Genomic DNA, 23,882 nt, shown 5'->3' with positions numbered 1-23,882 from the left:
TTTGTTCCTAATTTAACTGCTACCACCCGTCTCTTCCTAAATGGTCTTTCCCCATATGTGAACGAATTGTAACTAATGGCTTTTTTTTTTTCCCTTTTAATAATGCAACAGACGGATCAATCATCAATGTCTTGCTTGTTTCTGGCACCAGAGCTACATAGAAGTCATCAGTAATTTCTACTTATACATAGGATCTAGCAAATACAAGAATCAAAGATGAGAACAAGAACGCATGCTAGTCAAAGCTAGTCGTAACTCAATTGTTAATAAAGATGCCATTGAACTTCTAAAGAAATCAGAAGAGACTCTCATAAATTTTCACCAGGAGATAAAAGGTTACAAGCAAAATCAGAGATATTTTCTGTCTGTTCCTAAAGAATAACATACTGGGGGAGCATTGAGCTCGTTTGGATTGCTATTTTCTGAAATTTTTATAAAAAAAAAAATATATATATATATACTGTAATGATTTGATATATGTAAAATAAAGAGATAATTAAAAAATACGTTCATAAAAAATATTTAAAAAAAGTGACAATCCAAACAAATCCTAAATTTATTGTAATTACGTGCAAGTCACAATTTATCCACTTAATTGTAATTGAGCCCAATGAAAGCAACAAAATAAAGCAAAAAAATTTTTTTTGGCAATGCATTGAGATAAGTAAGTTGGTGCAATTTTGAGAACTTACCAATTGCATGATTAAAGAATGAAACCAAGAAAATAAAGCAAAATTTTTTTATTTTTTTGGGCAATGCATTGAGACAAGTAAGTTGGTGCAATTTGGGTAACTCACAAATTGCATGATTAAAGAAACAAGACGATCAATAAGGAGGAAGTCGTAAGCAAAAGTCATGCTTCAAGGAATTCTGAAAGAACCCAAAAAAACAAAAAAAAAGAAAGGGAAAAAGGGGTGAGAGTAAAGTAGTCTAGTAGCGTACGAAGAAGACAGCGGGGATGAGGGGTGAGAGCACGCGCCATGATGATACGTGTCTGCAAGAGTACAAAGAGGTACAATTTGTCCTCTTTCGCCTCTAATGAGTGGGGTCAAGTCAAGACCCCGCCCCGTCCCTAATACCCTCCACCATCGATCTGTCCCACCTCTAATCTTAATCTCGGCCTTTAAATTGATTCAAACCAGCCTTCCACTTCTCCACAGTCGCTGTTGTTGTCGTCCTTTGTCCTACTCCTCAAGTAAGAAAGCAACACAAAAGCCCTTGAAAAGTACCCAAGAACCGCACCCCCCCCCCCTCCCCGACCCCAAAAAAAGGTCCTCTTCCTCCCCAACCAAAAAGGGAAAAAAAAAAAAAAAGAGAAGTCCATTAATTTGCATCCTTCCACTTCCAGTTACAGAAGTATCATCTCCTCCCTTTTGTTTCTCTCTTTTTCTTTTTTTGGAAAAAAAAATTCAGTCAAAACGGGTCTACCGTTGTGGATGCTTGTTTTGGGGGCGGAGCGGTTACGACTAGACATGAACCGCTTGCTTGCGTTACTTTTCCACCAGGTTCTTCACCTAAATTTTTTTTTTTTTCTTTTGGCTTTGATCAGGCATTTGTTTTTCTCTTTTGCTCTTGATTCTTGATCAGCATAGTACTAAAATGCAATTGTGGTCTCTTCTCTGAAGGGGGTGCTCGATGAGCAGTTCTTGCAGCTTCAGCAACTGCAAGACGAGTCCTCTCCGAACTTCGTATACGAGGTTGTTAACATTTATTTCCACGAGTCCGAGAAGCTGTTGAGGAATCTTCGAGGATTGTTGTAATATACACCACAACCACTACCAGTCTACTACTGCTCTTTTCTTTCTTGCTCGTGTTTTGTCCTCATGATCAAACCCACAAAATTGCACCTGCACATTAAAGCTTATGAATGATATTTGTGGGCCTTTGTTACTTAGCATGGACTGGAGAGGACAAATAAAAAGTTATAATGCCGTGTTACATTTGTAAAAAAGAACCTGCTCTCATGTTCCTTTTTTTTTTTTTTTTTTTTTTGTATTTTTAAGGGATTTATTACATATCTTTCCTTGAATAAGAATAATACGGTGATGAATGATACACAGGCTGGATAAGGAGTTCTCGGATTACAAGAAGATGGGAATACATTTAAATCAATTTATAGGAAGCAGCTCAAGCATTGGTGCCAAAAGGGTCAGAGCTGTATGCGTCGCCTTTCGCGCTGCTTCTGAGCAGAATAACAGAGCTGGGTAACAACACTACTACTAAACTAAGATCAGCGCTGCCTCTCTACTTCTTAACCTTTCCTTCTCTCTGCATTTGCGCCTTCACATTCTTACATACCCTCTAAAAACGCTCTGAAAGAAAGTTTTCAAATGTTTTTTTCCCTTTAAACAGTACTAGACATTACCTGCAGCATTTCGCAAATTCACACAACTTTTCCTCGACGTGCTTCTCGCAAGTCAGAAACTAGCTGAATTTTGGCTTTTTTGGACCATGAAGCCTGAGATATTTTCTTATCTTATATTAATCGGTTTACGAGTGCATGTGTACTTTAACTTTCAGCGTCCTTGATATGGTATTTATATATAATATTTTTTCAGGTGTTTGAGAGCGTTGGAGTTGCTAGAACATGAGTACTGTTATCTCAAGAACAAACTCCGCGAACTCTTCCAGGTATATATATATATATATATAGTATACCTGCTGTTCTAGTCAAACTAACCAACTTTCCGGGCATTATTTTCTTAGACATTTAAATCACTTTTTGAAGATTTCAGGTTCTTATTTTCTAAATTTTGTTGAAACTACTAACTTTAGTATTTGTTTAACCATAATTTGCAATAAATAAGCAAGCATGCAATCCTACTATTTATATGCTGCTTTGACAACCAATGACAAATATGTTCCGTTTGACTGCAAAAAGGGGGAAAAAAATCGTTCAAGCAGTGGCAATAATAGGGGGGGGGGGGGGTAGCGAGAGTCTCTTTTGCTAGTGCAAAAAACTTTGAACTAAAACCATGATATCCTTCATGATTCAGATGGAACAACAGCGAGTATTAGCAGCTGGAGTCAGGTATCCAATGCAGAATTGAAAACAGGCAATTTTAGCATCGGAAAATGAAGCCAGAAGAAAAGGGGTTGACAGGCGAATCACACAAATACTATTCACCTGCATTTAATGTTAGGGGTGCTGTTTTTCGAAAATGGTCTTGTTTGTAGTGTGGATTTTGGGAGAAACTTTGCATCGTACTTGCTGGCGGTTTTCTGTAGTAGTAGTAGCAGCAGCATAGAAGGCTGCAAGTTCTGATTTTGATATCGAGTCTACAGATTCAGCTTTAATGTCCATTTACTGCTTGCTCTTTATGAAACTGCCGCTTTTTTTGTTGTAAGTTTGTACAACATCTATCCATCTATTTTTCAGGACTTCTCAAAAAGTAGTTCTCCAGCAGGGACACTAGCAAATCTCACTTTTATGTGATCAACAAGGAGGATCTATCTATATCTTCAATCAACATAAATGTGTGTGCAAAAACTACTATGCATTGGAACATCAATCAATCAAACCGACTTTGTTTCAAACCAGTCTATCAAGAAATATATGGTCAGCCAAGATTCTGTCTCATTAATGAGTACAGCTCGGTCTTTTACGTCTGTCCTGCCTCGTCTTACTACCCAACGGCTCTTGACCGACATTAACATCTGGTTACTCAACAGACATTTACCAGTAGTCCAACTCCCGGCTATGCCACACTGAATTAGTTAGTTCCCAATACAACTCGCTCGAGAAAATTTTGTTCTGATTCCAGGATTTTCCATTTTTTACTTTCTATCCGTGGCGATGTAAGCCTTACGGGCCATATTTGTTTCTGGGCTTACATTTCCCCCAAACATAAGTTTTGTGGCATGTGAGGAGCCTGCAACTCCGGCGTGGGTTGATTCAATGGGCTCACGTATTATAGATATGTAATAATCGCATCTTTAACGCTCGTTGGATGTTGACTGTGAACTAGACACGTATTTATATTTTATATTTTAATGAACAAGTATTGAACTTTTTTTTTAAAATTTTTTTCTACTAAGAGGGTTGAAATTTAGAGAGGGAGAAAGGAAATTAGAATCTAAACTTTTACATTTTAGACTTTAATTCTAACCACGAGACCAAGACTTTTCGGTGATATTGAACTTTTTTACCACATGTTATTATTATAATTTTTTTTTGGGTACCACTTGTTATCTCATATTCCTTTCTCCTATAACGAAATACATCGTGAATACATTCACTTAGTAGAGATCACTTTTCTATGTTCATTAACGAGGTAATTTTTGAACGGTTGAACTGAGTCAAATTGAAGAAGTGACTTCGGGATGATTGAACAAGTCGAAATAACTCACTTGTCAAATCTGCAATGTACGGGGTTTGGTCCCCCGATCTTACTCCGACGATCAAATTAGTTAGGGTATTCAATCGTAAACTAGAAGTGATTTAAGAGACTCAAGTGTGTATCTCTGAATGCATACCTTTCCTACGGATGAAAGGGTATTTATAGTAGACAAAACAGTGGGAAGAATGATGAGTTTCAATTCTCATGGATCTGAGACTGACAGGGATAGTGTTAGGATTAATAGACAGGACATAACAGTGGTCATGTCATTTTGTCACGTTACTATCATATCATCCCATTATGTAGAAGTCAACTTTTCCAATGGGATGTCAGGTATTAAAGGGCGGAGATAGGTGGCTGAGTCGAGGTAAGACCACCATGGGAAGACTGAGGTCGATCTCATGGGTGAGGTAACGAGCCGAGGTGGCATAAGTTCCGAAAAGATTACCTCGACCAATCACTAAATCGAGGAGGGCTGAGATGACCGCTTTCAGTCATATACAGGGAAGCATTTACAGATCCTAGGGAGAGGGTTGGAAGAGGACGGAGAAATAAGCAAATTACTCAGTTGGGTTGTCATTAGTAAGAAAACGGAGTGAAAGAGGACACAGTTAAAATTTTGCCCTTCTTTTCTTTCTTTTTTTTTTTTTTTTTTGGTGGCTGTGCTCTTTGTTTACCCGTTAACCAAAACTATATGGTTTCTTGTATACTTTATTTTGACTTTCTTCCATGGGCTGGGCTTTGAAATGGAACTGGGCTGAGGAATATCTAGTAGCGATGCTCAAGTTTGTACGATTTGCTCCTCATCCAATGAAGGTTTTGGTTTGCACTTTGCATGTATGAATGCTGAATAGAGTAAGTGAATAACCAAGGACAGCGAGGAAAAGAAAAACAAAGAAATTGTTTCTAATCTAATAAGGAACCATGCCGATCCGATTACTTGCGAATAACAATTTTTTTTTTTTTAAAAAAAACAGAGACAGAGAGAAGAAATATAGAAAAGTAATAGTGTGAACTCCATAAAGTTGGATGAGTTTGATAATCGCCCAACGGGAGACCCAAACAAGTCAAATTGAATTGAATTTTAATTTAATCGAGCCGAGTCTCAATCTATGTTTATGAGGCTCGAACTTGAACTCGAACTCGACAAACTCAAAATGTAAAGTTCGAGGTTGAGCTCGACTCAAATTCGAATCGAGTTGGAGCTCGAGTTTAAAAAAATAAAAATAATTATTTTGTTTTTAAAAATAAATAAAATAATAATTTTTCTTAACAAATAATAAAATATTAGGAATATATATGTAAATTTACTATTAAAATATATACATATATGTAATCGAGTTCGAGCCGGTTCGCGAGATAACGAACTTAGTATTTTTGAATTCGAATTCAAACTCGAATTTGATTTGGTCAACTCGAGCTCGAATCGAACTCAATATTGACCGAGCTCAAATCAAGTCGAGTTCGGACTCGAGCCGCTTGCAAGCGGTTAGATTGGTTTGCAATCCAAAGACCCATGATTGATCCTCCACACAACGCCCATTACTGACTTTACAATTTTGTGGCTTTCCTTTTCCATGAAATGGTACTCCTTGGACCCCTTTTAAGCTACAACTCCCCAAGTCGCCCCAGCAAAATTTCCACTTTAACTTTCCAGATTCCTAAACGCCTTCCAGAAGAAGAATGCAAAAAACATGAGTCAAATACGTGTGGCAATAATGTCACCAACCAGACTTTTATGGACGTTCACATCAAAAACAAATTTTATTTTTGTTTGAAATTGAAACTTACTTTCATCCACTGGAGTCATCAGTAACAACACTCAAAAGAAAGAAAGTGGAGAAATTATCCACCAAACAAGCCGAGACTTCAATCTAAGCCCAAAATGAGCAAGAACATGTGCAGCAGCAATGCATTCCCTGTTCCTACACACATGTACGCAGAATCTGAATATTGCGTGTTGATGTTGAATACTAATTTGCAATCGAGCTTAATGTATGAATAATCAGGCCCATCATATGATAACTTCTCTCTCTATTAATCCATGAGAATTAATCAGCTTCCAAGATCTCATTTAAGCCATAGATCGGCAACTAATGATTTTCAAAATGATACAAAAACCCCGTCGGCCTTAGTTAGAAAAGAAACCGTAATGATACTGGAGGCATGAAACATAATTTTTAATTATTAGGCTGATTGCGGAATCCTTGTGATTATATTTTGTTGACAATTCGTAATACAGCATTTTCGCCGGTGCCACCAGGTGGCAGTCTCTTCAGGCCGAGAACTGATTATTGCAAACTCAACACACCCTTTGAAAAGAACCTAAAAAAGAAAAAGAAAAAGAAAAAATGGAAACTTCTTAAAGAGTATCATTTATCAGAAGAAAAAGACTGAAGAACACGTAATTCTGTCTTACCAAGTCCAGCATAAAGAAGTCATGCCTTTCCAACAAAAGGATTAGCCACGGGACAAAATCTTAATCTCCTTTTGAAAATTAGTAAAGCTGTTCAAGAATCAGGATTTAACTAGTTTTAGAGTGAGGAGGAAAATTACAAAACGGAGCGAGGTGTAATGTTAGCTGACTGTGACTGCACTTGATGACTGTTGCTAGTCCATTGAATTACAAATCCATTACTTATATGCATGGATTAAAAAAGCAAAGCAATTAGTACTTTAAAAAGTCAAAGAATTTAGTATATAACAGTAGTGGTTCCTATTAGTGCGCAGTTGTTCAACTGACCTTACTGCTCTTACTTTTTATCCTATACCCACTAGATAAAGGAATGGGACGGTGGATTGCCCGCTGTTTTCAGATGCCATTTACACAGTACTGTTTTTTGTCCTTGTAGTTGTTGCTACCATATGATAGATTCTTCCACTCATTTGTTTTTCTTCCTTTTTTTTTTTGTGTGTGTGTGTTTTAATTGAGTTCCACGAGCTGCTGATTATAAAGCCATCGAAAGTAGAACCCACTATCAAATGTTTTGCTTTATTATTCAATCCTACTTCATGTACGAATACTTTAGCTGAGAAAAAGGGGCGTGGCGACAATATGTAGAGAAGAAGATGACTAATTTGATTCATGGCACAGCTTTGACCGGGTTGCTGCTCTTGAAGCTCTTTAGATTATCCCAGAAAAAGTAGCAATAATTTGTGGTTTAACTTTACCCACTTTCCATATATGGCATGAGATTATAGCACGTAATCGAGTGTGTCACGTCAAATTACAATACGTGTTGCCTAGCCTTTTCATCCTTTTAATGCAATATTTCAAACAAAGATAAGGGTCATTTCGCAATTAAACGTCATGGTTTTAAGAGGTGTGTCCTATGATCTTACTGTTCAAAATTATGAATTCGATTCCAATCCTAGAGTTTGTAGAACAATTGTTAAATCACTACAAGTTTTTGGACATAATATCATGAGTACATGTTATATTATGAATTAAGGGATTTCTTGATAATTTGTAATTCAAAACTTTCATATTTAATTTCATGAATTTATACCAATGATATGTAGTTTTAAATTTTTACACGAAAACATAACGTAAAATACATTTCGGAGTGACTTGAACTTTTATCTACTAATATATAATGCCAGAAAACATACATTTTACTTGAAGAACTTTACATTTTTGGTTACAATTGTATTTTCTACATCTATTCTATTTGCATATATTTTCATCAACAGGAAGTTTATAGATAAATAAAATATCAAATTTTTTAAAAAAATATTTTTTCACAAGATCTTACGGTTCCATGATCCTACCTATGATTTGATCCTATTACTTCCAAATCGATCCAAAGTAGGTTCCCAATTTTTAAAAAACCTTGCATGGGTCAGGCTAATTATTTACAAATTAGCATGATATTTTGGAAGTTGGATCGTGAAAATATAACATATGCTGTCAAGCCAAACCTTCCCCCATGATAGAGTAAAAGTGAAAAGATAAAAATAGGTGGGAGCTGTAATGGTCTATCTTTTGGCGCCGCTATGATGACATGCCGGAAGTGGAAGCCTCCGGTGATATGTTTGCCGTGACACCAGCGGAAGCGCCACTGTGGCACGCCAGTGGATTCTCTGATGTACTTGCTACACGTGCACATGGAAACTTCGTTGGTTATTTTTTTAGGTTATCAATGGTAATTGTGATGATTATGATCAAAAGCAAAATGTCATTTTCAATCTTTATTGAGAATACTATTCCGTCAGTAAGGATGTCAGAAAAGGGCATCTGCAAAGGAATATGGTCCGGAAGGGAATATTATCATTGTCCCTCCGGAAGGGATATATTAGTTCGCATGAATGGAAGACGTACCACTAGAAGTCAACATTGAATCCTGTGGTACTGATGACTACCACCCAGTAATTGTCTCGCATCAATTGCCACGTTTAAAGTGGTTTGATTTCAAAAAATTTAGACGGATTCATAATATATCTGTTTGATTCGATGATGGTTCAGTTTTCTTTAAATTATCTCTAAAGCTCCTTAGGTCCGTCCCTTCCCCTTTAATGTAGAATAAATTAGATTATACAATAGTTGTTGTCTCAGAAAAAAAAAAAAAAAAAAAAAGAAAGATGACCAGCTTTAATTCTTCTCCTTTGATCTATTTTTCCCCCCATAGAACAAAAAAAGGAAACTTTTTTGCTGTTTTACACGGGAAAGCTGCCCTTTTTATTTTATTAACTAGCAAAGAGTCCCACGCAACGCGTGGGAGTTGATACCTGTGTTGTGAATAAGTAGTTAGAGTAGCAATTAACAAATTTGTAATATTCAGTTGAAAAGAACATGAGACAAAGTAAAAAAGAACTGTCAATATGTAATACTCTAAATTTAGTCTTCTAAATATATAGAACTCATCATTCATAACAAGTGAGTGGTTTAATCGGTAAATTCACCGTGAAATAAAGTATGATTTTGTATAGAATAAAAAATATTGTTTTCTTAAAAATGAGGGTACCTAGTACCGAAAAAAAAATAGAGGAGATCAATACTACAAAAGTGAAACAGGTGCATCGCACTCTCATAAGATGAATAATAATAAGTTGAGTTTTCAAATGTATAAATTACCTGTAAGTAATTGCACACCATACCTGGAACAATATCATCAGCTGAACCAATGATTATAATAGGAAATTTAGGATGAAAACACATGGCTCAAATACCATGGCCTTCAAGCATTCGGAGACAACTTTTGGCTTGATCATCCCACAGCTGATTGGAGTAAGACATGAAAAGGAGATCAGAATTGTATATAAATTTAAACTATTTAATGGATCTTAAGTATATAAGGATATGAAAAGCAAACTTTAATAGTGTCTACCAGGACTAAAACAATTAAACAAAACAGATTCCAACAAAAAAAAAGATACAACCCATTGATATCTTATCATACATATATAACAATGCTAACATGGAAAAAAGAACATCGGATTTTTGAATCAAAGAATTTAAATAACAAAAAACAAACTTTTCAAATCTAATCAAAGAATATAAGAAGGAGAAGGGTAGCAAAATAAGCATACCTTCACGAAGGGTTGAAATGGAAACCACAAGGAAAGGAAAGAAAAAGAGTAACAACATGTGGTATGAACCATAACCAGCTGAACCAATGAGGTTTTATATTAACAACCCTCATTATTCCAACAACCTCAAAAATTTGCTCAACAAATGCTACTGAAGAGGAAGAGTTTTGCAGTTACACTTTAAAGATGCTTTCCAAGAGATTCCTCATCTCTCATGCATTACTCCTATCTTTAAGATGTCATAATTGCTCATTTTGATCATCCCACTCTTTGTATGAGTTCAATTGCACATGCAGAAGTTCAAGAGAGGAAAACGTCTACAGTTACACCTCCACTATAGAGTAGTCAATTAATCATCATCTTGATGCATTCATATGGTCTTAATGATACTTCAGTTACTGAATTCAATTAATCATACTCTTTGCACAAGTTTAAATTCCAAATTCACCCAACTACCTCTTTGTCTTAAAAACAGATTTAACGGATGGTTAAAAGGGTAAAGCTGTCACTACTACTACATAAGCTTAATTTGAGAATGTAATCATCATGCCACCAAGGGTACGCTTATCAACTCACATAGCAATAAGCATAGTATGCTTGCACTCGAAACTGGATCAGTTGTACTATGCCAACATGTTACCTAAATTACCCATAAAAAAGTCGGATGAAAAACAACGAACAGTCAAATACCAACTCCTTTTTATATATATATAGGATTCTTTTTTTTTTTTGGGTTGAATCTGTACCTAGTTCGCCAACTCATTTTTTTGTAAGTAGGGATCCAACTCATTTTCCTGAACTATTTTTCCTTTTTCTTTTGCATTTTTGCACTACAAATATCATACCTCTATCCTATAATACTTACCCGAAATTTTTTTTTTTTTTTAAAAATCAAGCCATTTCATAGTCGGGTGATATTTTGCGGTTAGGTATATAAAAATTGATGATGTCCATGTTATTATTAAACAAATCCAAATATGGCAGGACAGATGTCAAATACAGCCCGTCATTTGAGAGAGCAACGCCGTTGTAAAGGTTGGAGAGTTGTGTCGCGGGTTTTGAAGGCCAAAGAAGAGAGTTGACGGAGGAAAGATTGATTAACAACGGGATTTCTCATTTCTAGACCGCAAAGCGTTAGACCAAGATTTACTACTTGATTCAGCCAGAAATTGAGAAGACAAACAACAAAATGTATTATTATTTTTAGTGGGCAATGATTGAACTTCTTAAAAGGGAAAAGCCAAAAGATAAACGCTCTGAAAGTTTTTAGTAACATCAACATCTAGAATTAATAATAAGGGACAGAAAAAAAAAGAGCAAAATATAAGCACAAAATGAGAACTCATGTTTTCAGCACAAAACTTATCATCAGCAAATACATCATCTAAATGCGCTCAATGGAATATATGGTCGATACTTTTAAATGCATTTTTCGAAAATATCTGTCAAAAGTAACGTGCTGGAAATTAAACCCACGGTAAGAGATGCTCTAACTAGCTATGGCTTTCTAGCTTGTAGCTATGAATTTTTCCTTCTCCATTTTATCGTCTTTAATCCAGTAAGCATCATGTTCCAAAGGACTGGATTTTGTTCCTACAAGTCAGAAGGAATATAAATTGTCAAATTACGACAGAACCTGTTCAGACAAAGTTAGTTGATATGGAGTTTTAAAGTGTATTAGCACAACACAGAATTGTTCAGTCTATTATATTATATTCCTTCCGTTCCACTTTTTGATAGTTTTATTTTCTTTATTCATGCGTTCCAATTATAGTCCAACTTTCAATTGAAATTTAATTAACTTGTAACTTCTCTAAAATGTCCTTATTTAATATACATTTTTGTCCGTGAGTATAATCTACCTTATTCATTAATTGCTTAGATTCATGTCTTGAATGATGCAACTTTCCATAATATTGTTGTTGTAATTAATGTAAAGATATAGTGATTATTCATACTCCAAATATTAATACATGGGTATTTTAGAAAAATAATTGTTAAATTTACTCTTTCAATAAAGTTAGCTAATTTTTTTTAAAGTGTGTGAAAAAAATAACCAAAACTATCAAAGTGAAATGGAAGGAGTAATTAGTATGTGAACATGCTAAGGAGCAATATTAAGAAGGCAAAAGATAATTAATGATTTTGGTACGATGGTGATAACCTTTTATTTCATGCTCCTTGTATGATTTCAGTCTTGAAAAATCACGGGTCTAGAATATTTAGGCTCAGTTAGTAGTTATTCCCAAACTTTAGTATTAGATTAACCAATTAATTGTATCTTAACTTAATTCCGATGTTAAATGTAGGACGTTATAATTTAACTAATCTACCGTCTATGTTTAATCTGTTATTAGCATTTTGTTTCTTTCAAGAATTTAATCGACATTCTTGTCCTTTCTTTCTTCCTTTTTTTTTTTTTTGGCATAATACTATTGTCATCCACACATAAGCTTGTGGATTAACCAAGTCAAAACAAAGTCTAGTTAATTAATTAACCTTTTCCAAAGTTTACCTTATTGAATTAGTTATTAGGCTGAAAAGCGGAACTATAAGTTGCTCGATATTCGATCAAGTTTGGTCCGATAAGAGTTCATTTGAGATTGGTTAGCAAACTAATCAAACTGATCTCAACCAGTCTTTTGTTTTGATAAAATTTTAAACTTAGGCTCGAGTTTGGCTTGATTAGTATAAATTAAAATTTATATGTGAAAAACTTTAAACCACTCAAGCTGGACTCAAGTTCAACTTAGTAAAAACTCGTTTGACTTTAATTTAGAAAATAAACAAGCCAAACTTAATACAATTTCTAACTTGTTAATATATTTAAACGAATTTGAACGTTAGAGTGCTCGACTTGATTAAACTCGTTAGTACCCTTACTAGTTATCGGCTTAGTAAAGTTGAATGACAGAACTAATTTGTCTGGAGTATGGACCCTCGAAAAAGTTCCTTCATCTATTTACTAACTTTTAAGTCCAAACAAAATTTTGCAGTTGTTAAAATTTTTTTCCTACCCTTACAAGCAAGATTATTTTGAATTTTGAGTATGCACGCATCATGGTCATCGAAACTCCTTCAAAAAAAAAAAAAAAATCATCGACACAAAGTACAATAAGACTTGTGGCTCGAGTAATGTCCAACCTAATGTCAATCTAGTGGAATGGCTTGAACGTAAGTTACCGACTAATTGTCGTCTGTTAGAAGTAAGAATTTGATGAACGATGAAAAGTTGGGAAAGTCAATTGGATCCTGTAGCATCTTTTGTACGAGTGTTCGAACTCCACATAAATTGCACCACCAGATTCGCAGCTTTAGTATTCCATTCTTGAAGAAGGGTCCACCTCCTCCGACGCCGAACTCCAAGGGCCGACGATTCTAGACGTGGACCTTTTTAATATTCCTCAGTGCGTGTGTTTTTGTGCGTTGCAGAAACATAATATTGTGTGCATCCAATAATATTTTGCGCTTATAATACGATCGATGATTACTTGATTACCATTTACCACCCCTCGGCCCTCGCTCGCTCTCTCTCTCTCTCCCCTCTATTGAGCTCCTCCCAAAGACAAAACCCTATATTAATACCTACCCACACGTCTCATTCATTGTACCCTCCGAAATCCACTTGACGTTAGATACTCTCCCGCTCCTCCTACCTCGTGTGCCCCTTTCCTCTTCTCATCATCATCATCATAAAAATATCTCCCTGTCTTTCCTGTCTTCCCTATTAAAATCATATTCTTGAAAGGAGTGAACTGTGTTAGATATTTTATTTTGAGATCCGGCTTTGAGGAGAAAATTCAGATAAAAACAGAGAATGAGGGGTTGTTGTGCAGTAGTAGAAGATGGGTTCATATACGAAGAAGAGACGCATTTCACAGTTCTCAAGACGTCCCTTTTCTTCGCCGGCGACGGCTTTACCGTGTATGACTGCAAAGGACAGCTGGTTTTCCGAGTTGATACCTACGGGCCCGACTCCGACAAGAGTGAGCTCGTTCTGATGGACGCTTCTGGGAAATGCCTCCTCACCGTCCGCCGCAAGGTACGCTTGTACTTTTTCACCAACAAAATCTAATGGCTCTACGCTTGTACGTGCAAATTTTTGTTGCCTCAACGTACGCGTTTATTGATGTTCAATACATAATACATGCTAAAGTATCCCAATCAGATTTGGAATGAAGATCCAAAATGCGCACGTTTTTGCTTTGCTTTGCTAGACTAGCCATTTAATCTAATGGAATTAAGTGAGTCTACCTGGTTGGTGGTGATCTTACTAGCTTCAGCTTTCCTTCTGTTCCCGTTTCGAGTTTCAGCCACATAACTCGGTGCTGGGTCAAGCTTCTGGAGTTCAGAGGATTCTTTCTTGTTGACTTCTGTGATTTCCTTTTTTTTTTTCCCTCTTTCACGAAAAGAAATGTCAACCGACCCCCAATTTGGTCAAAAGAACTGGCCAGCTACCCTTGAATAATAAATAATTCCGAGTCCATTTACTGGATGATGAAAAAAACCTCATCTCTGTTTTAAAACATCTTCGCCATTTTTGGTGTTTATGCATGTAGTAATCAAACAGCATGGGATAAGCAGGATTAAAATTTTTTTAATAATTGGCTTATTATTAATGCTTTTTCAAACCGGAGGCGTGTGGGACTCACTGCTAAGTTTTGTTTTGGTGTATTTGGGGGAACTGCAGAGGCCTAGCCTTCATCAGAGATGGGAAGGTTTCCTAGGAGAAAGGGTGGAGGGCCAGAAGCCAATTTTCAGCGTGCGTAGATCATCAATGATTGGACGGTCGGGATTGACGGTGGACATGTACAACAACTCCGGCGAGGAGTACCACATCGAGGGGTCCTATGCACAGAGGTGCTGCACATTCTTTAATGCGGAGAAGGAATCAGTGGCTGAGATTCGACGCAAAGTGGACGCTTCGGCGAATGTGATGCTTGGGAAGGACGTGTTCTCTCTTTCACTACGGCCTGGTTTCGATGGGGCCTTTGCCATGGGACTCGTCCTTGTACTCGATCAGATCTACGGTGATGACGAGGTTGTTGTTGATGACAACTCCAAGGTTACCGTGCAGCCCACCACCGAGGATGCTTCTTAATCTCGTACTTTGGACATATTTACCGGAGTAGTGTCGCTTTGTCTGAGCTTAACTTTGTGTTTAAATAAGAGAGTTTCAGCACATGCTTACTTCTTTTATCATGTAGTACTTACTATCTATGTAGTGTATATCAATCAGTAAAGCCCTTTTCTTTTTGGGCTTTTGTTCCTCACTTTTACTCAACCTTTTGTCCCCATGACACTCACACTCTACCAGATTAATACTAATAATTAGCTGATCCCCCAAAACTTGGTTGATACTACATTTTACAAGCACTGCTATCTTCTTGTAATCTGAAATTATCTTTTTCCCACATGATAAAAGTCTAATGAATTAAGCCCGAGGAGCCAAAAGAAGAAGTCAATCGTGGCTTCCACTTTGAATGAGAGTCGTTGAGGCTTTTTTTTTTTTTTTGAAGGGTGGCCGGAGTGACGGGCACGGTCATTGACGGGAAGGTCAGATTCGAAATAATCAACCATTCCATCCATCCATCCATCTAGTAGATATACATTTGGTGTCAATTGTCCAACTTTCAAGCTTAATTAAGGAGCATTCGCTGAGACAGCCGAAATTAACACTCAAAGTCTAATAAAGGACGCAAGGGCCAAAGAAAAAATGTACTGTGATCACATTACAAGGTTCAAAGTCTATTATTTAGTCCACGCAAATACCAGACACACCGACAAAACTGCCAAACTTATTTATATGCACCATATATGACGACACTACGTACAACAGAAATTAATTTCTGGTCGAAAATTCTGATACGAAAAATTTCGATTTCAAAATTTTGAATGGTTGATTTCGATTTCGATTCGCACCCTTATTACTACCGATTTCGATTTCGATTCACACCCTGCTAGTCAGTACAAGACGTAAAAGGGGGAACATAACCGTTGCGAAAAGCAGTCATGGAAGACTTTTTGACAGCTATATCCTTACATCGTTCTCGTGATAATTCCAGCGTTATGTTTAATTTGTCATGGTAATGATCATTTTGGTCAGCATTTCACATATATACTTTGATTGGTCAACTTTTTCTAGGACAACTTTTTGTGGGGCTCTTGAATCTTGGAGTTGGTAATTTTTCAACATTTTTGTTAGTTGTGATGGGCTGCAGAAGCTTCCATTTGAAACAATTTATGTAGATGAGTTCCAGTCAAGTGACTATTATAATTCGCGATCTTAGCTGTAACTAAAGTTAGCATTTCTTTTCGAACTTTCTGAACCACAAGTTGTAGCGTAGATCACTTTTTTCTTTTTTTCTATTTTCAATTACGGAGGATCATATTACCTATATATATATATATATATATATATATTCTCAAATATATAGAGGAGAATCTTTGGAGAATTCTGCATTTTACTTTATATGTTTCCGGTTATTGCTGTTCTTGATCAGTTGTTTCACGATGAATGCAAGTATTTTGTCCGGCAATTACTTAAACTAGCCAACACTTCACCGCCACTCGATAAATTAGTTTAGTTCATGAGATCTTTTCAATTCCTGCATAACGTCAAAATGTTTAATTTTATAGTGAATGGTAAGTAGGGGCAATGAATTGAAGTTGATCCAATCCTATAAAGAGGGTCGATGTTTATGAAAAGTACAATAATCAAATTCTCGAATTTATGATTTGTTTTTACGAGTCATTCATTATAAGAACTTCAGAGACCAGTGCAATAATATGATGTTTGTATTAATTAAAAGGATAATACGGAAAGGAAACTTCCTCTTTTTTTAGGCTAATTTAAATATTTTGGGGGACCGCTCAGTTCACACTGTACACCAAGAATTCTTTATTCTGAACATTCTATTTCTAGGTCGGGATCCTAGTTTATAGGTGAGGCAAAGGGATAATCTTATATTGGGTATTGGAATCACAGTAACCGATGGCAACGAACAGCCAATGATAGGATGGGCATTGAAAGAGAGAAGCTCGGGATCCTAGTTTATAGGTGAGGCAGTAGCTTTAAAGTTGGCAATGAGCAAAGCTGTAACACTGCAAGGGAGAAAAGTGCAGTTTCAAGTGCAAAACAAACAGATCCCAGAAGGCTCAGGGCATCAGGATAGCCGCATTGGTGGAAGACATTTATCAACTAAGTTTGTTGTTTCAAATGTGCTCCTTTTGTATTGTTAACGGAGATAAGAATCATACAAGTACTAACATTAGCTCTTATGCATTAGGCATTATATAAGGTGAGGAAATACTAGTTTCTCAGTGTCATCATGTATACTGATTGTACAGTCAACTCAAGTCTTTACTCGCAATTGTAGAACAGATTACTTTAGAACCGTAAAACTGCAGATTAAGCCCGCGATCCAGATTGAACCTCCGGTCAAGTTAGTCAACAATTATAGGGATGGCAACGGGGCGGAGTTGGGGCGGGGAACCCCTCCCCCATCCCCTGCCCCGCGCCTACAAACTCCCCCCTGCCCCCGCCCCATCCCCCGTCCCCCGTTCCCCCGCCCCTTCCCTGCCCTGCCCGGTTTCCTCCGCAAGTGTCCCTGCGGGGCTAATAAAAATTTGTTATATAATTTTATTATGGTTAAATTTTAACAAATAATCAAGTACTAAAATATCAATACATCTTCAAATTATTATTCATTGTAATTTTACAATTGAAACTTATAAAAACAATCAAATAAAAATTATTTGAATACAATCCAACATGATGAAATAAATGTAACTAAAGTAGTCAAGTTTTAACTTTTGGCACAAATACAATCACTAATTCATTATTGTGCTTGTGGTTTTTTTAAGAAAAAAATGCTATTGTATTAAGTGTAATTAGGGATTTAGTATAAATGTATTAGTAAATTTAGTATAACCAATTAATAATTTGTATTAGTACAAATATATAATTATTAGTGTAATTAATAATATCAATTATATTATATATACTAATAGACATTATATAATACATATAACTAATAATATCATTATCATAAGTTTGTAACTAATTAAATTATATATTATATATAGTGACGGGGCAGGGGTACACTTCCCCGCCCCCCGCCCCGTTTCTAAGCGGGGGGAAAAATCCCGCCCCCGCCCCCAACCCCCTCCCCATTAACCCCCCGTGGGGCGGGTGGCCATCCCTAAACAACCGTACTAGTTGATTTTCTCGTGACTTTTTTCAATTATTTTCTTGGACCATTATACTCCCTAATTTATATTTTGAAAAAAAAGAGTTAAAACTGCAACCTCTTTAGAGTGTGAAGTCTGGAATAATGAAATGGTTTACCGTCTTGAGCTCCATTGGCCGCATGGAGACGGTGTGCTGTCAATGTGAAATCAGAATGAAAAAGACGTGATTCTTTAGACGTAAGCAGGCATAAAATCCCAAAAATCCATGAATTTTATTGATAGCATTTTCTGATGGCTAAATACAGTAACAGTCTACACTCTACGCGACCCAAGCACAATATTAATTGTTGAAAGAGTACCCAAAATAAACATCAAAATCAAGAATATCTCCTTCATGTCCTTCCATGTTTAGACGAAAAGGCCCACGGCAACGGATGCAATGCCGAAACCAAGGCCGGCAAACAGAGCATTCGAGGATGAAGTAGGAGGAGCTGGTGGTGGGGTGGTCACGGCTGTTGGTGTTGCAGCAGAAGGTCCGTCAGCTTTGGGAGCTGGTGAAGGCGTTGGTGCACGAGCACCAGGCGGCTGGTTAGAGGGTGGAGGAGGAGCGGTAGGAGTCGTTGCGGGAGCAGGGGTCCTAGCGGGAGGATTGGCCCCTGGAGTGCCAGCTGAGCCGCTCACCGAAATGGCTAGCTTCTGACCTGCTTGGCAATGGCCATTGAAAGTGCAAATGAAGTAATGAGCTCCGGTGGAGCTGAGAGTTACATTTGCTGGTCCATCCGTGATCATGCCGCCTATTGCATTGTTTGAATTGCATGCATCGTAGGATGCCTTGGGTACTTGTTGGACATCGTGTTGGTTGGTGACGAAGTTGAACACTGGAAGGAAAGAAACAAAGAAAGCAAATTAAGCGAACACATTATTGTTGTTGACTGAGTGAAATGTGACGTATTAACCAGAGTACATCCTTTTGTAAATTGAGAATTGATGCGAAATGAAGATGATCATGTCATTATTAGTTCATTACCTAGGATGTCACCGACTTTGAAGTTTTTACCAGAAGCCCAGTTGGTGTAAGCAGCAGCACCATTTTGGGGGATAGCCCACCCAATGGAATCCCCAACCACATACACCTCTGCTGTTGCACCTTGCTGCAGCATTGCTGCAGAAAAAGCACAAAAAACGACCATGCACCCAAACTTGCTCATCCTCAAACTTTGGAAATTTCAGATTCCTATTGTAGACTTTTAGATAAGAGATTTGGAGTGATGACTGACCAGAGATTGAGCTTGGGGATTCCCATCTGCCTGTGCCTGTGGGGGTTTAAGTAGTGAACGATTTCGGATGCGGTCTTAATAAAGGTAGTTACTGCCGAGTTTTCTGAAATACCAACACCTTTCCATGCACTATGGTAGGACCCGACTTACAAAAGACTTGGAAAGCTGAAAATGGTGACTAATTCAACTTACATATATGCTGCATTTTTTTTCTTCTTCTTCCTTTTTTTTTTCAAGCTAAATGGTACGTTGCCTAATGGAAATTAAAAGTCTGAGTCGAGATTGACTAATGACTTCAGGTATGACTAAAAGTGGTCTCCGCGGCGGAATTAATTATATTGGTCGATCCCCATTACATAATTTTCCAGTGTCAATATGGTACAACGGTTGCTTTGAATATGAAGGAGGTTACAAAATATTTCTTTGAATTATTGTTAATCTCTCTACTGTGGTAAACAGTGCTTTGATAACGGTGAATCTAGGAGATTAGAAGTTAAAACTATTACTTACCGTTCTTCATCTTTCGCTCTCTTTCTTCTTGGGTTAATTCCTATAAATTCCCTCAAAAAAAAAAAATTACTCTCTTCTCAAATTGTCCCCTCTAAAAGTTTGATTGCACCAATTTTTCCCTTCATTTTCAGTTCTAATTCTTCCTTCAAAACTGTCAAACAAGATAAAGACTAACTAGCTTTCCATCCAAGTTTTAACAACCCAATTTTCTTGCCCACATTTCTCCTTCCAACACGGCCTTGGACTCTAAAAGGAAGCTTGCCACATAGTTGAGGTTTTCAAACACGGAGGCCTGTTTACTTTGAAGTTATTGAAGTATCCGCTCACGACTGCTATGCAGAGAATTTGGAAACGTTAGGTGAGATTTTAATCGATCAGGTATTTGCAAATTACGAATACCAAGCAAATGTGAGTTTAAGGGATAAAAATGTTAAATTCGTTTTGTCCAAAGATTTCCTGGGAAGATTGGGTTAGGTTAGGAGGGTCCGGGGGAAGGGTGGATGAGGCATTGCACCAATCAAATTCAGGAATACTCAAATCACAGAATCCAATAATCAATCAAATATGGATTTCAACTATGTGTACGAAGAGGAAGCTAAAACTTGCTAATTGTAAACTGATTCTGCATCAAACACGTATGAAAAGGGACTCTGGATGCCTTCTCTTTATTAATCTGAATGTCCCTGAAATTTGTCCAAGTCCTCAGATAAAGTGAAACACCAGTATTGTTGCATAAATCAAGTGAATCAGTGAGAATCCACCTAGTCGATGATCCTGCAACACAAATGGAGGCATAAAACAGAATCAGTACAGCAAAAGCAACACGGAAGGAAATCTGACATTATGTTTGTTGTGATTTAATTTCTAAACCAGTTAAAAAGTTCTGTCATCCATTCAGCAATATGTAGCACCCTAGTGTTTGTACCACTATCTCAAATGTCTGTGGAAGCTAAATCTGCAGTAGGCATCTGATGCAAATGGCATGTCCCCTTAACAGGGGAAACAAAAATGGCGAAAGAAAAGGAAATGTTGTTGAAGAAGATATAGGCAGAGCAGAGTTTCTATTAGATATTCCGTTAGCTCAAGAATTAAAGACGAATACATCTCTAAAGCAAAATTTCCCGTCATTACTTGCTTCAAGAAGCAGTCATATATTAAAAAGAGGAAACGTAGTTTAATTAATAACAAAACATTTTGCCGGACCAAAGTTTAGAACCCAAAAGCATGATTTATCATAAGCAAACAGCATCAGATATCAGCACCATGCATCTTAATCATGTAATTCAAGAAGACGATTGATGAACTAAAGAAACATGCGAGGACCTTTAAAGAGTGTGCTGATGAAGGTGCAAGCCCTTTGAATCCAATGTTGTAAGAAATGCTGCCATCAGGTTTGAACAATCCAAAGTTTCTCTCAGAAGTTGGACCAGGCTTCAAGTCCTCATTGAACAGGGCAAAAATGTAAGCCCTCACAGGTATCTTGGGTCTGTAAGGCGTCCCCTTCTTCTTTAGAAGCCTCTTACGCAAGTTTTTGTTGTAAGTCTGAGCATTTTTAATCGTTGCTCCTGGCTCGTTTGCATCTCCCCCTGAAGCCCAACCAGTTTCAGAAACTACAACCGGCATCTTACTGTGCCCAACCTTTTCCAAAGCAGCATAAGCTGCATCAATCTGAGCCTCAAACATGTTATCGTAGTGCAAATTGGTTTTGGCATCATAAATACCAGGATTTCGTTGAGCGAGTGCGTAGTTGATATTAATATGTGAAGGGTCGTTGATGTAGGCCAGAAATGGATAGGCATTTATATAGAACGGAGAACCAATTTGAGAAAAGAACTGCAAAAGTGGTCTCATGTACGGCAGAATACTTTCCTTAAATGCGCCTGCGGATGGGGGAAATGTTGTGGCGAAAACAGCCTCTGAATGCGGGCTTGAGACCTCAATTTTGTCACTCAGGTGAAGCTGCTCGAGGGCACGGTATACATTTTTTACTGCAGGCACTAGAACTTCCCAGAGTTCTACATCAGTAGCTCCAAGGATCTCGTTCCCAACTGCAATTCCTGTTATACTAGTACCTGGAAGGAATGGCTCGACATTTTCCTTCACCCAAGATACAGCATTATCAGGATACACACTCATGTCTTTCAAATTCTCGTTCCCCACTCCAACAATTATCTCAATTCCAGATCCTGAAAAGGCCTTCAAAACTTCATGATCAGCGTCGTAGATTCTGATATTCTTTATCTTTGCTGCCCTGAGAAGTATTGCAACAGTTGCTGGTGGTGGAAGGTTGTCAGCTATCCTACCGTAATTTACTCCATACGTACCCGTAAAACCATGCACCATCAACACTGCCATGACAAGCCAAAAAAAAAAAAAAAACAAACAAACAAAGGGGTGTTGCATGAACAAAGATATCATCTCTTGCTATAGTTTGATTTGCAAAGGTGATGATGATAAAATAGCAGTTCCAAAGCTACTAGACAGTGTGACATCTTCATGACGAGGCAAGCTAGTAAGTTGCACAAAATCCTGAATATGCTACACTTGTTGACAGAACTAAATGAACCCCAAAACAATTTATGTAGAAACCAAACATTAGAAGGAGAAACTAAATCTAAGTTCATCACCAGCAGGAAACCTGGTAAAGCTAACAAAAAGATAGTGTCGTTTTAAAATTTTAGCATTCTAGAAAGACAATTCTTTTTTAGAGAATAGAGACCTAAGTATAAGCTGATCATGAAAGCTTTTGAGGATCCATCGCATAGATAGAATCTGCATCTGCATGCCCACTTAAAAGTATAATAATACATCTAAAGAGGATAGAAATGTTCTACAGAAAAGGAGGAAGGAAAAGAAATAAAGTTAAGAGAGTTTAGAGAAGCATACCATTGGATAAGAAAACATTGAAGAGAAGAAGGAAGCAGAGGCCAAAAGAGTAGAAGCCCATTATCTTGAAAGGCCGAAAAAATGCTGAGTACCACTCCATTGAAGAAATGTAGCCTAATTAGTAGACGTAATTTCTCAGAATTGCAGATAACTTTGTTTGAAATCAAAAAGGCGGTTGTCTTTGGAATGGAATGCTTCCAGGGGTGGTTTGCCATGGATGGAGATTACTGACTGACAAAATGAAATAAAAGATTCTAAACCCTGGTCCAGGGATGAATGGCAAATGTAGTTTCTGAGGGACAAATGTTTGGCCCTGCGGGCTTCGAATAGATTCCTAACTTTTGTAGTGTAGTAGTGTATCCAACTTTTCTCTACCTCAAAGTTATACCTTTTCGGCATTTCAATCCTTTTGTGAACACTGAACGCTATATCTCTTGATGCTTCCTCGCAGGATCAACTCAAGAGTTGAGATACAGATTTTGACGTCTCCCTCAATCCTAGATGACTGGATGTGCGGACTAATGTGAGTAAAAATCATATTGCCGAGACAGAGATCAAGAGAGAGGTGCGGCAGCAAACAGAAGAGAACCGAAGTTGCATGGATTAACAACTCTTGGCATAATGATGTATGACTTAAAATCATTGCCACTGATTTCAGGATTATCATGAAAAGGAAGATTATTTTATGACTGGTACTCTATAAGCTTAGAGATATGCCTAATGCGAGTCGATTTTTTTTTGGTTGGTTCCTCTATTTCCCGACGTCCCATTTTTCCTCCAGAGAATTGAACGCGTGCCATGAGACATATTTATTTAAATTTGGTCATTGCTTGTGCTAAACCTGGATGCTCCAAAGTGCACCCCTCTTGCCCGAGGTTCAGCAGCAGAACATAGCGTACTTGAATGGAAGACTATTTGGAAATCTTTTAGTATTATTTATCACTGTTTTCTTTATAATGTGGTGTACATTAATATGAGATAAAAAAAAAAAAAAAAAGAAAAGTAAAGTTGATCCAAAAGATTTTAAAAAATAAAAATAAAAAACTATTCGAAATAAATTTAGAAAAAATTAAAAATTGTGAAGTACATGACATTCGCCGGTTACAAAGACTAATAAAGAAATTAATTTTTTCCGACATAAGGGCGG

General features: G+C 37.1%; 4 protein-coding genes across 4 annotated transcripts; 2 read left to right on the top strand and 2 right to left on the bottom strand.

The window, feature by feature from the left end:
- The first annotated feature begins 1,014 nt into the window (after positions 1-1,014).
- Positions 1,015-3,350, top strand: LOC113739489 (pseudo histidine-containing phosphotransfer protein 6-like). Its single transcript, XM_072045032.1, has 5 exons — positions 1,015-1,505; positions 1,626-1,756; positions 2,061-2,204; positions 2,559-2,631; positions 2,997-3,350. Exons 1-5 carry the CDS (start codon positions 1,437-1,439, stop codon positions 3,048-3,050), a joined length of 471 nt encoding a protein of 156 aa, XP_071901133.1. The 5' UTR covers positions 1,015-1,436; the 3' UTR covers positions 3,051-3,350.
- Positions 3,351-13,294: 9,944 nt separating this feature from the next.
- On the top strand, positions 13,295-15,153 carry LOC113738767 (protein LURP-one-related 12). Its single transcript, XM_027266038.2, has 2 exons — positions 13,295-13,911; positions 14,560-15,153. The coding sequence occupies exons 1-2, from the start codon at positions 13,687-13,689 to the stop codon at positions 14,968-14,970; spliced, it is 636 nt and encodes a 211-aa protein (XP_027121839.1). The 5' UTR covers positions 13,295-13,686; the 3' UTR covers positions 14,971-15,153.
- A 3,159-nt stretch (positions 15,154-18,312) lies between these two features.
- LOC113740283 (umecyanin-like) lies at positions 18,313-19,376 on the bottom strand. Its single transcript, XM_027267846.2, has 2 exons — positions 19,090-19,376; positions 18,313-18,940 (listed from the first exon to the last, which is right to left on the bottom strand). The coding sequence occupies exons 1-2, from the start codon at positions 19,268-19,270 to the stop codon at positions 18,471-18,473; spliced, it is 651 nt and encodes a 216-aa protein (XP_027123647.2). The 5' UTR covers positions 19,271-19,376; the 3' UTR covers positions 18,313-18,470.
- Positions 19,377-20,371: 995 nt separating this feature from the next.
- Positions 20,372-22,948, bottom strand: LOC113739404 (glucan endo-1,3-beta-glucosidase 14-like). The gene is made up of 3 exons (XM_072045494.1): positions 22,736-22,948; positions 21,173-22,197; positions 20,372-20,623 (listed from the first exon to the last, which is right to left on the bottom strand). The coding sequence occupies exons 1-3, from the start codon at positions 22,833-22,835 to the stop codon at positions 20,552-20,554; spliced, it is 1,197 nt and encodes a 398-aa protein (XP_071901595.1). The 5' UTR covers positions 22,836-22,948; the 3' UTR covers positions 20,372-20,551.
- Positions 22,949-23,882: the final 934 nt, after the last annotated feature.

The sequence above is a fragment of the Coffea arabica genome, chromosome 4c (genome assembly GCF_036785885.1).
Source record: "Coffea arabica cultivar ET-39 chromosome 4c, Coffea Arabica ET-39 HiFi, whole genome shotgun sequence".
Taxonomy (NCBI): domain Eukaryota; kingdom Viridiplantae; phylum Streptophyta; class Magnoliopsida; order Gentianales; family Rubiaceae; genus Coffea; species Coffea arabica.
The sequence above is the reverse complement of the archived record's forward strand: the minus strand, read 5'-3'. Positions and strand labels throughout refer to the sequence as shown.

What these genes read in the sequence shown, in the direction of transcription:
- LOC113738767 (XM_027266038.2), top strand. Translation starts at nt 13,687, where the DNA reads ATGAGGGGTTGTTGTGCAGTAGTAGAAGATGGGTTCATATACGAAGAA. An exon ending in TCCTCACCGTCCGCCGCAAG is followed by an intron (nt 13,912 to 14,559) that starts GTACGCTTGTAC and finishes GGGGAACTGCAG; the next exon opens with AGGCCTAGCCTTCATCAGAG.
- LOC113739404 (XM_072045494.1), bottom strand. Translation starts at nt 22,835, where the DNA reads ATGGAGTGGTACTCAGCATTTTTTCGGCCTTTCAAGATAATGGGCTTC. An exon ending in CAATGTTTTCTTATCCAATG is followed by an intron (nt 22,198 to 22,735) that starts GTATGCTTCTCT and finishes TTGTCATGGCAG; the next exon opens with TGTTGATGGTGCATGGTTTT. An exon ending in CATCAGCACACTCTTTAAAG is followed by an intron (nt 20,624 to 21,172) that starts GTCCTCGCATGT and finishes TTTGTGTTGCAG; the next exon opens with GATCATCGACTAGGTGGATT.
- LOC113740283 (XM_027267846.2), bottom strand. Translation starts at nt 19,270, where the DNA reads ATGAGCAAGTTTGGGTGCATGGTCGTTTTTTGTGCTTTTTCTGCAGCA. An exon ending in CAAAGTCGGTGACATCCTAG is followed by an intron (nt 18,941 to 19,089) that starts GTAATGAACTAA and finishes CTTTCCTTCCAG; the next exon opens with TGTTCAACTTCGTCACCAAC.
- LOC113739489 (XM_072045032.1), top strand. Translation starts at nt 1,437, where the DNA reads ATGCTTGTTTTGGGGGCGGAGCGGTTACGACTAGACATGAACCGCTTG. An exon ending in TTGCGTTACTTTTCCACCAG is followed by an intron (nt 1,506 to 1,625) that starts GTTCTTCACCTA and finishes TCTTCTCTGAAG; the next exon opens with GGGGTGCTCGATGAGCAGTT. An exon ending in AACTCCGCGAACTCTTCCAG is followed by an intron (nt 2,632 to 2,996) that starts GTATATATATAT and finishes TTCATGATTCAG; the next exon opens with ATGGAACAACAGCGAGTATT.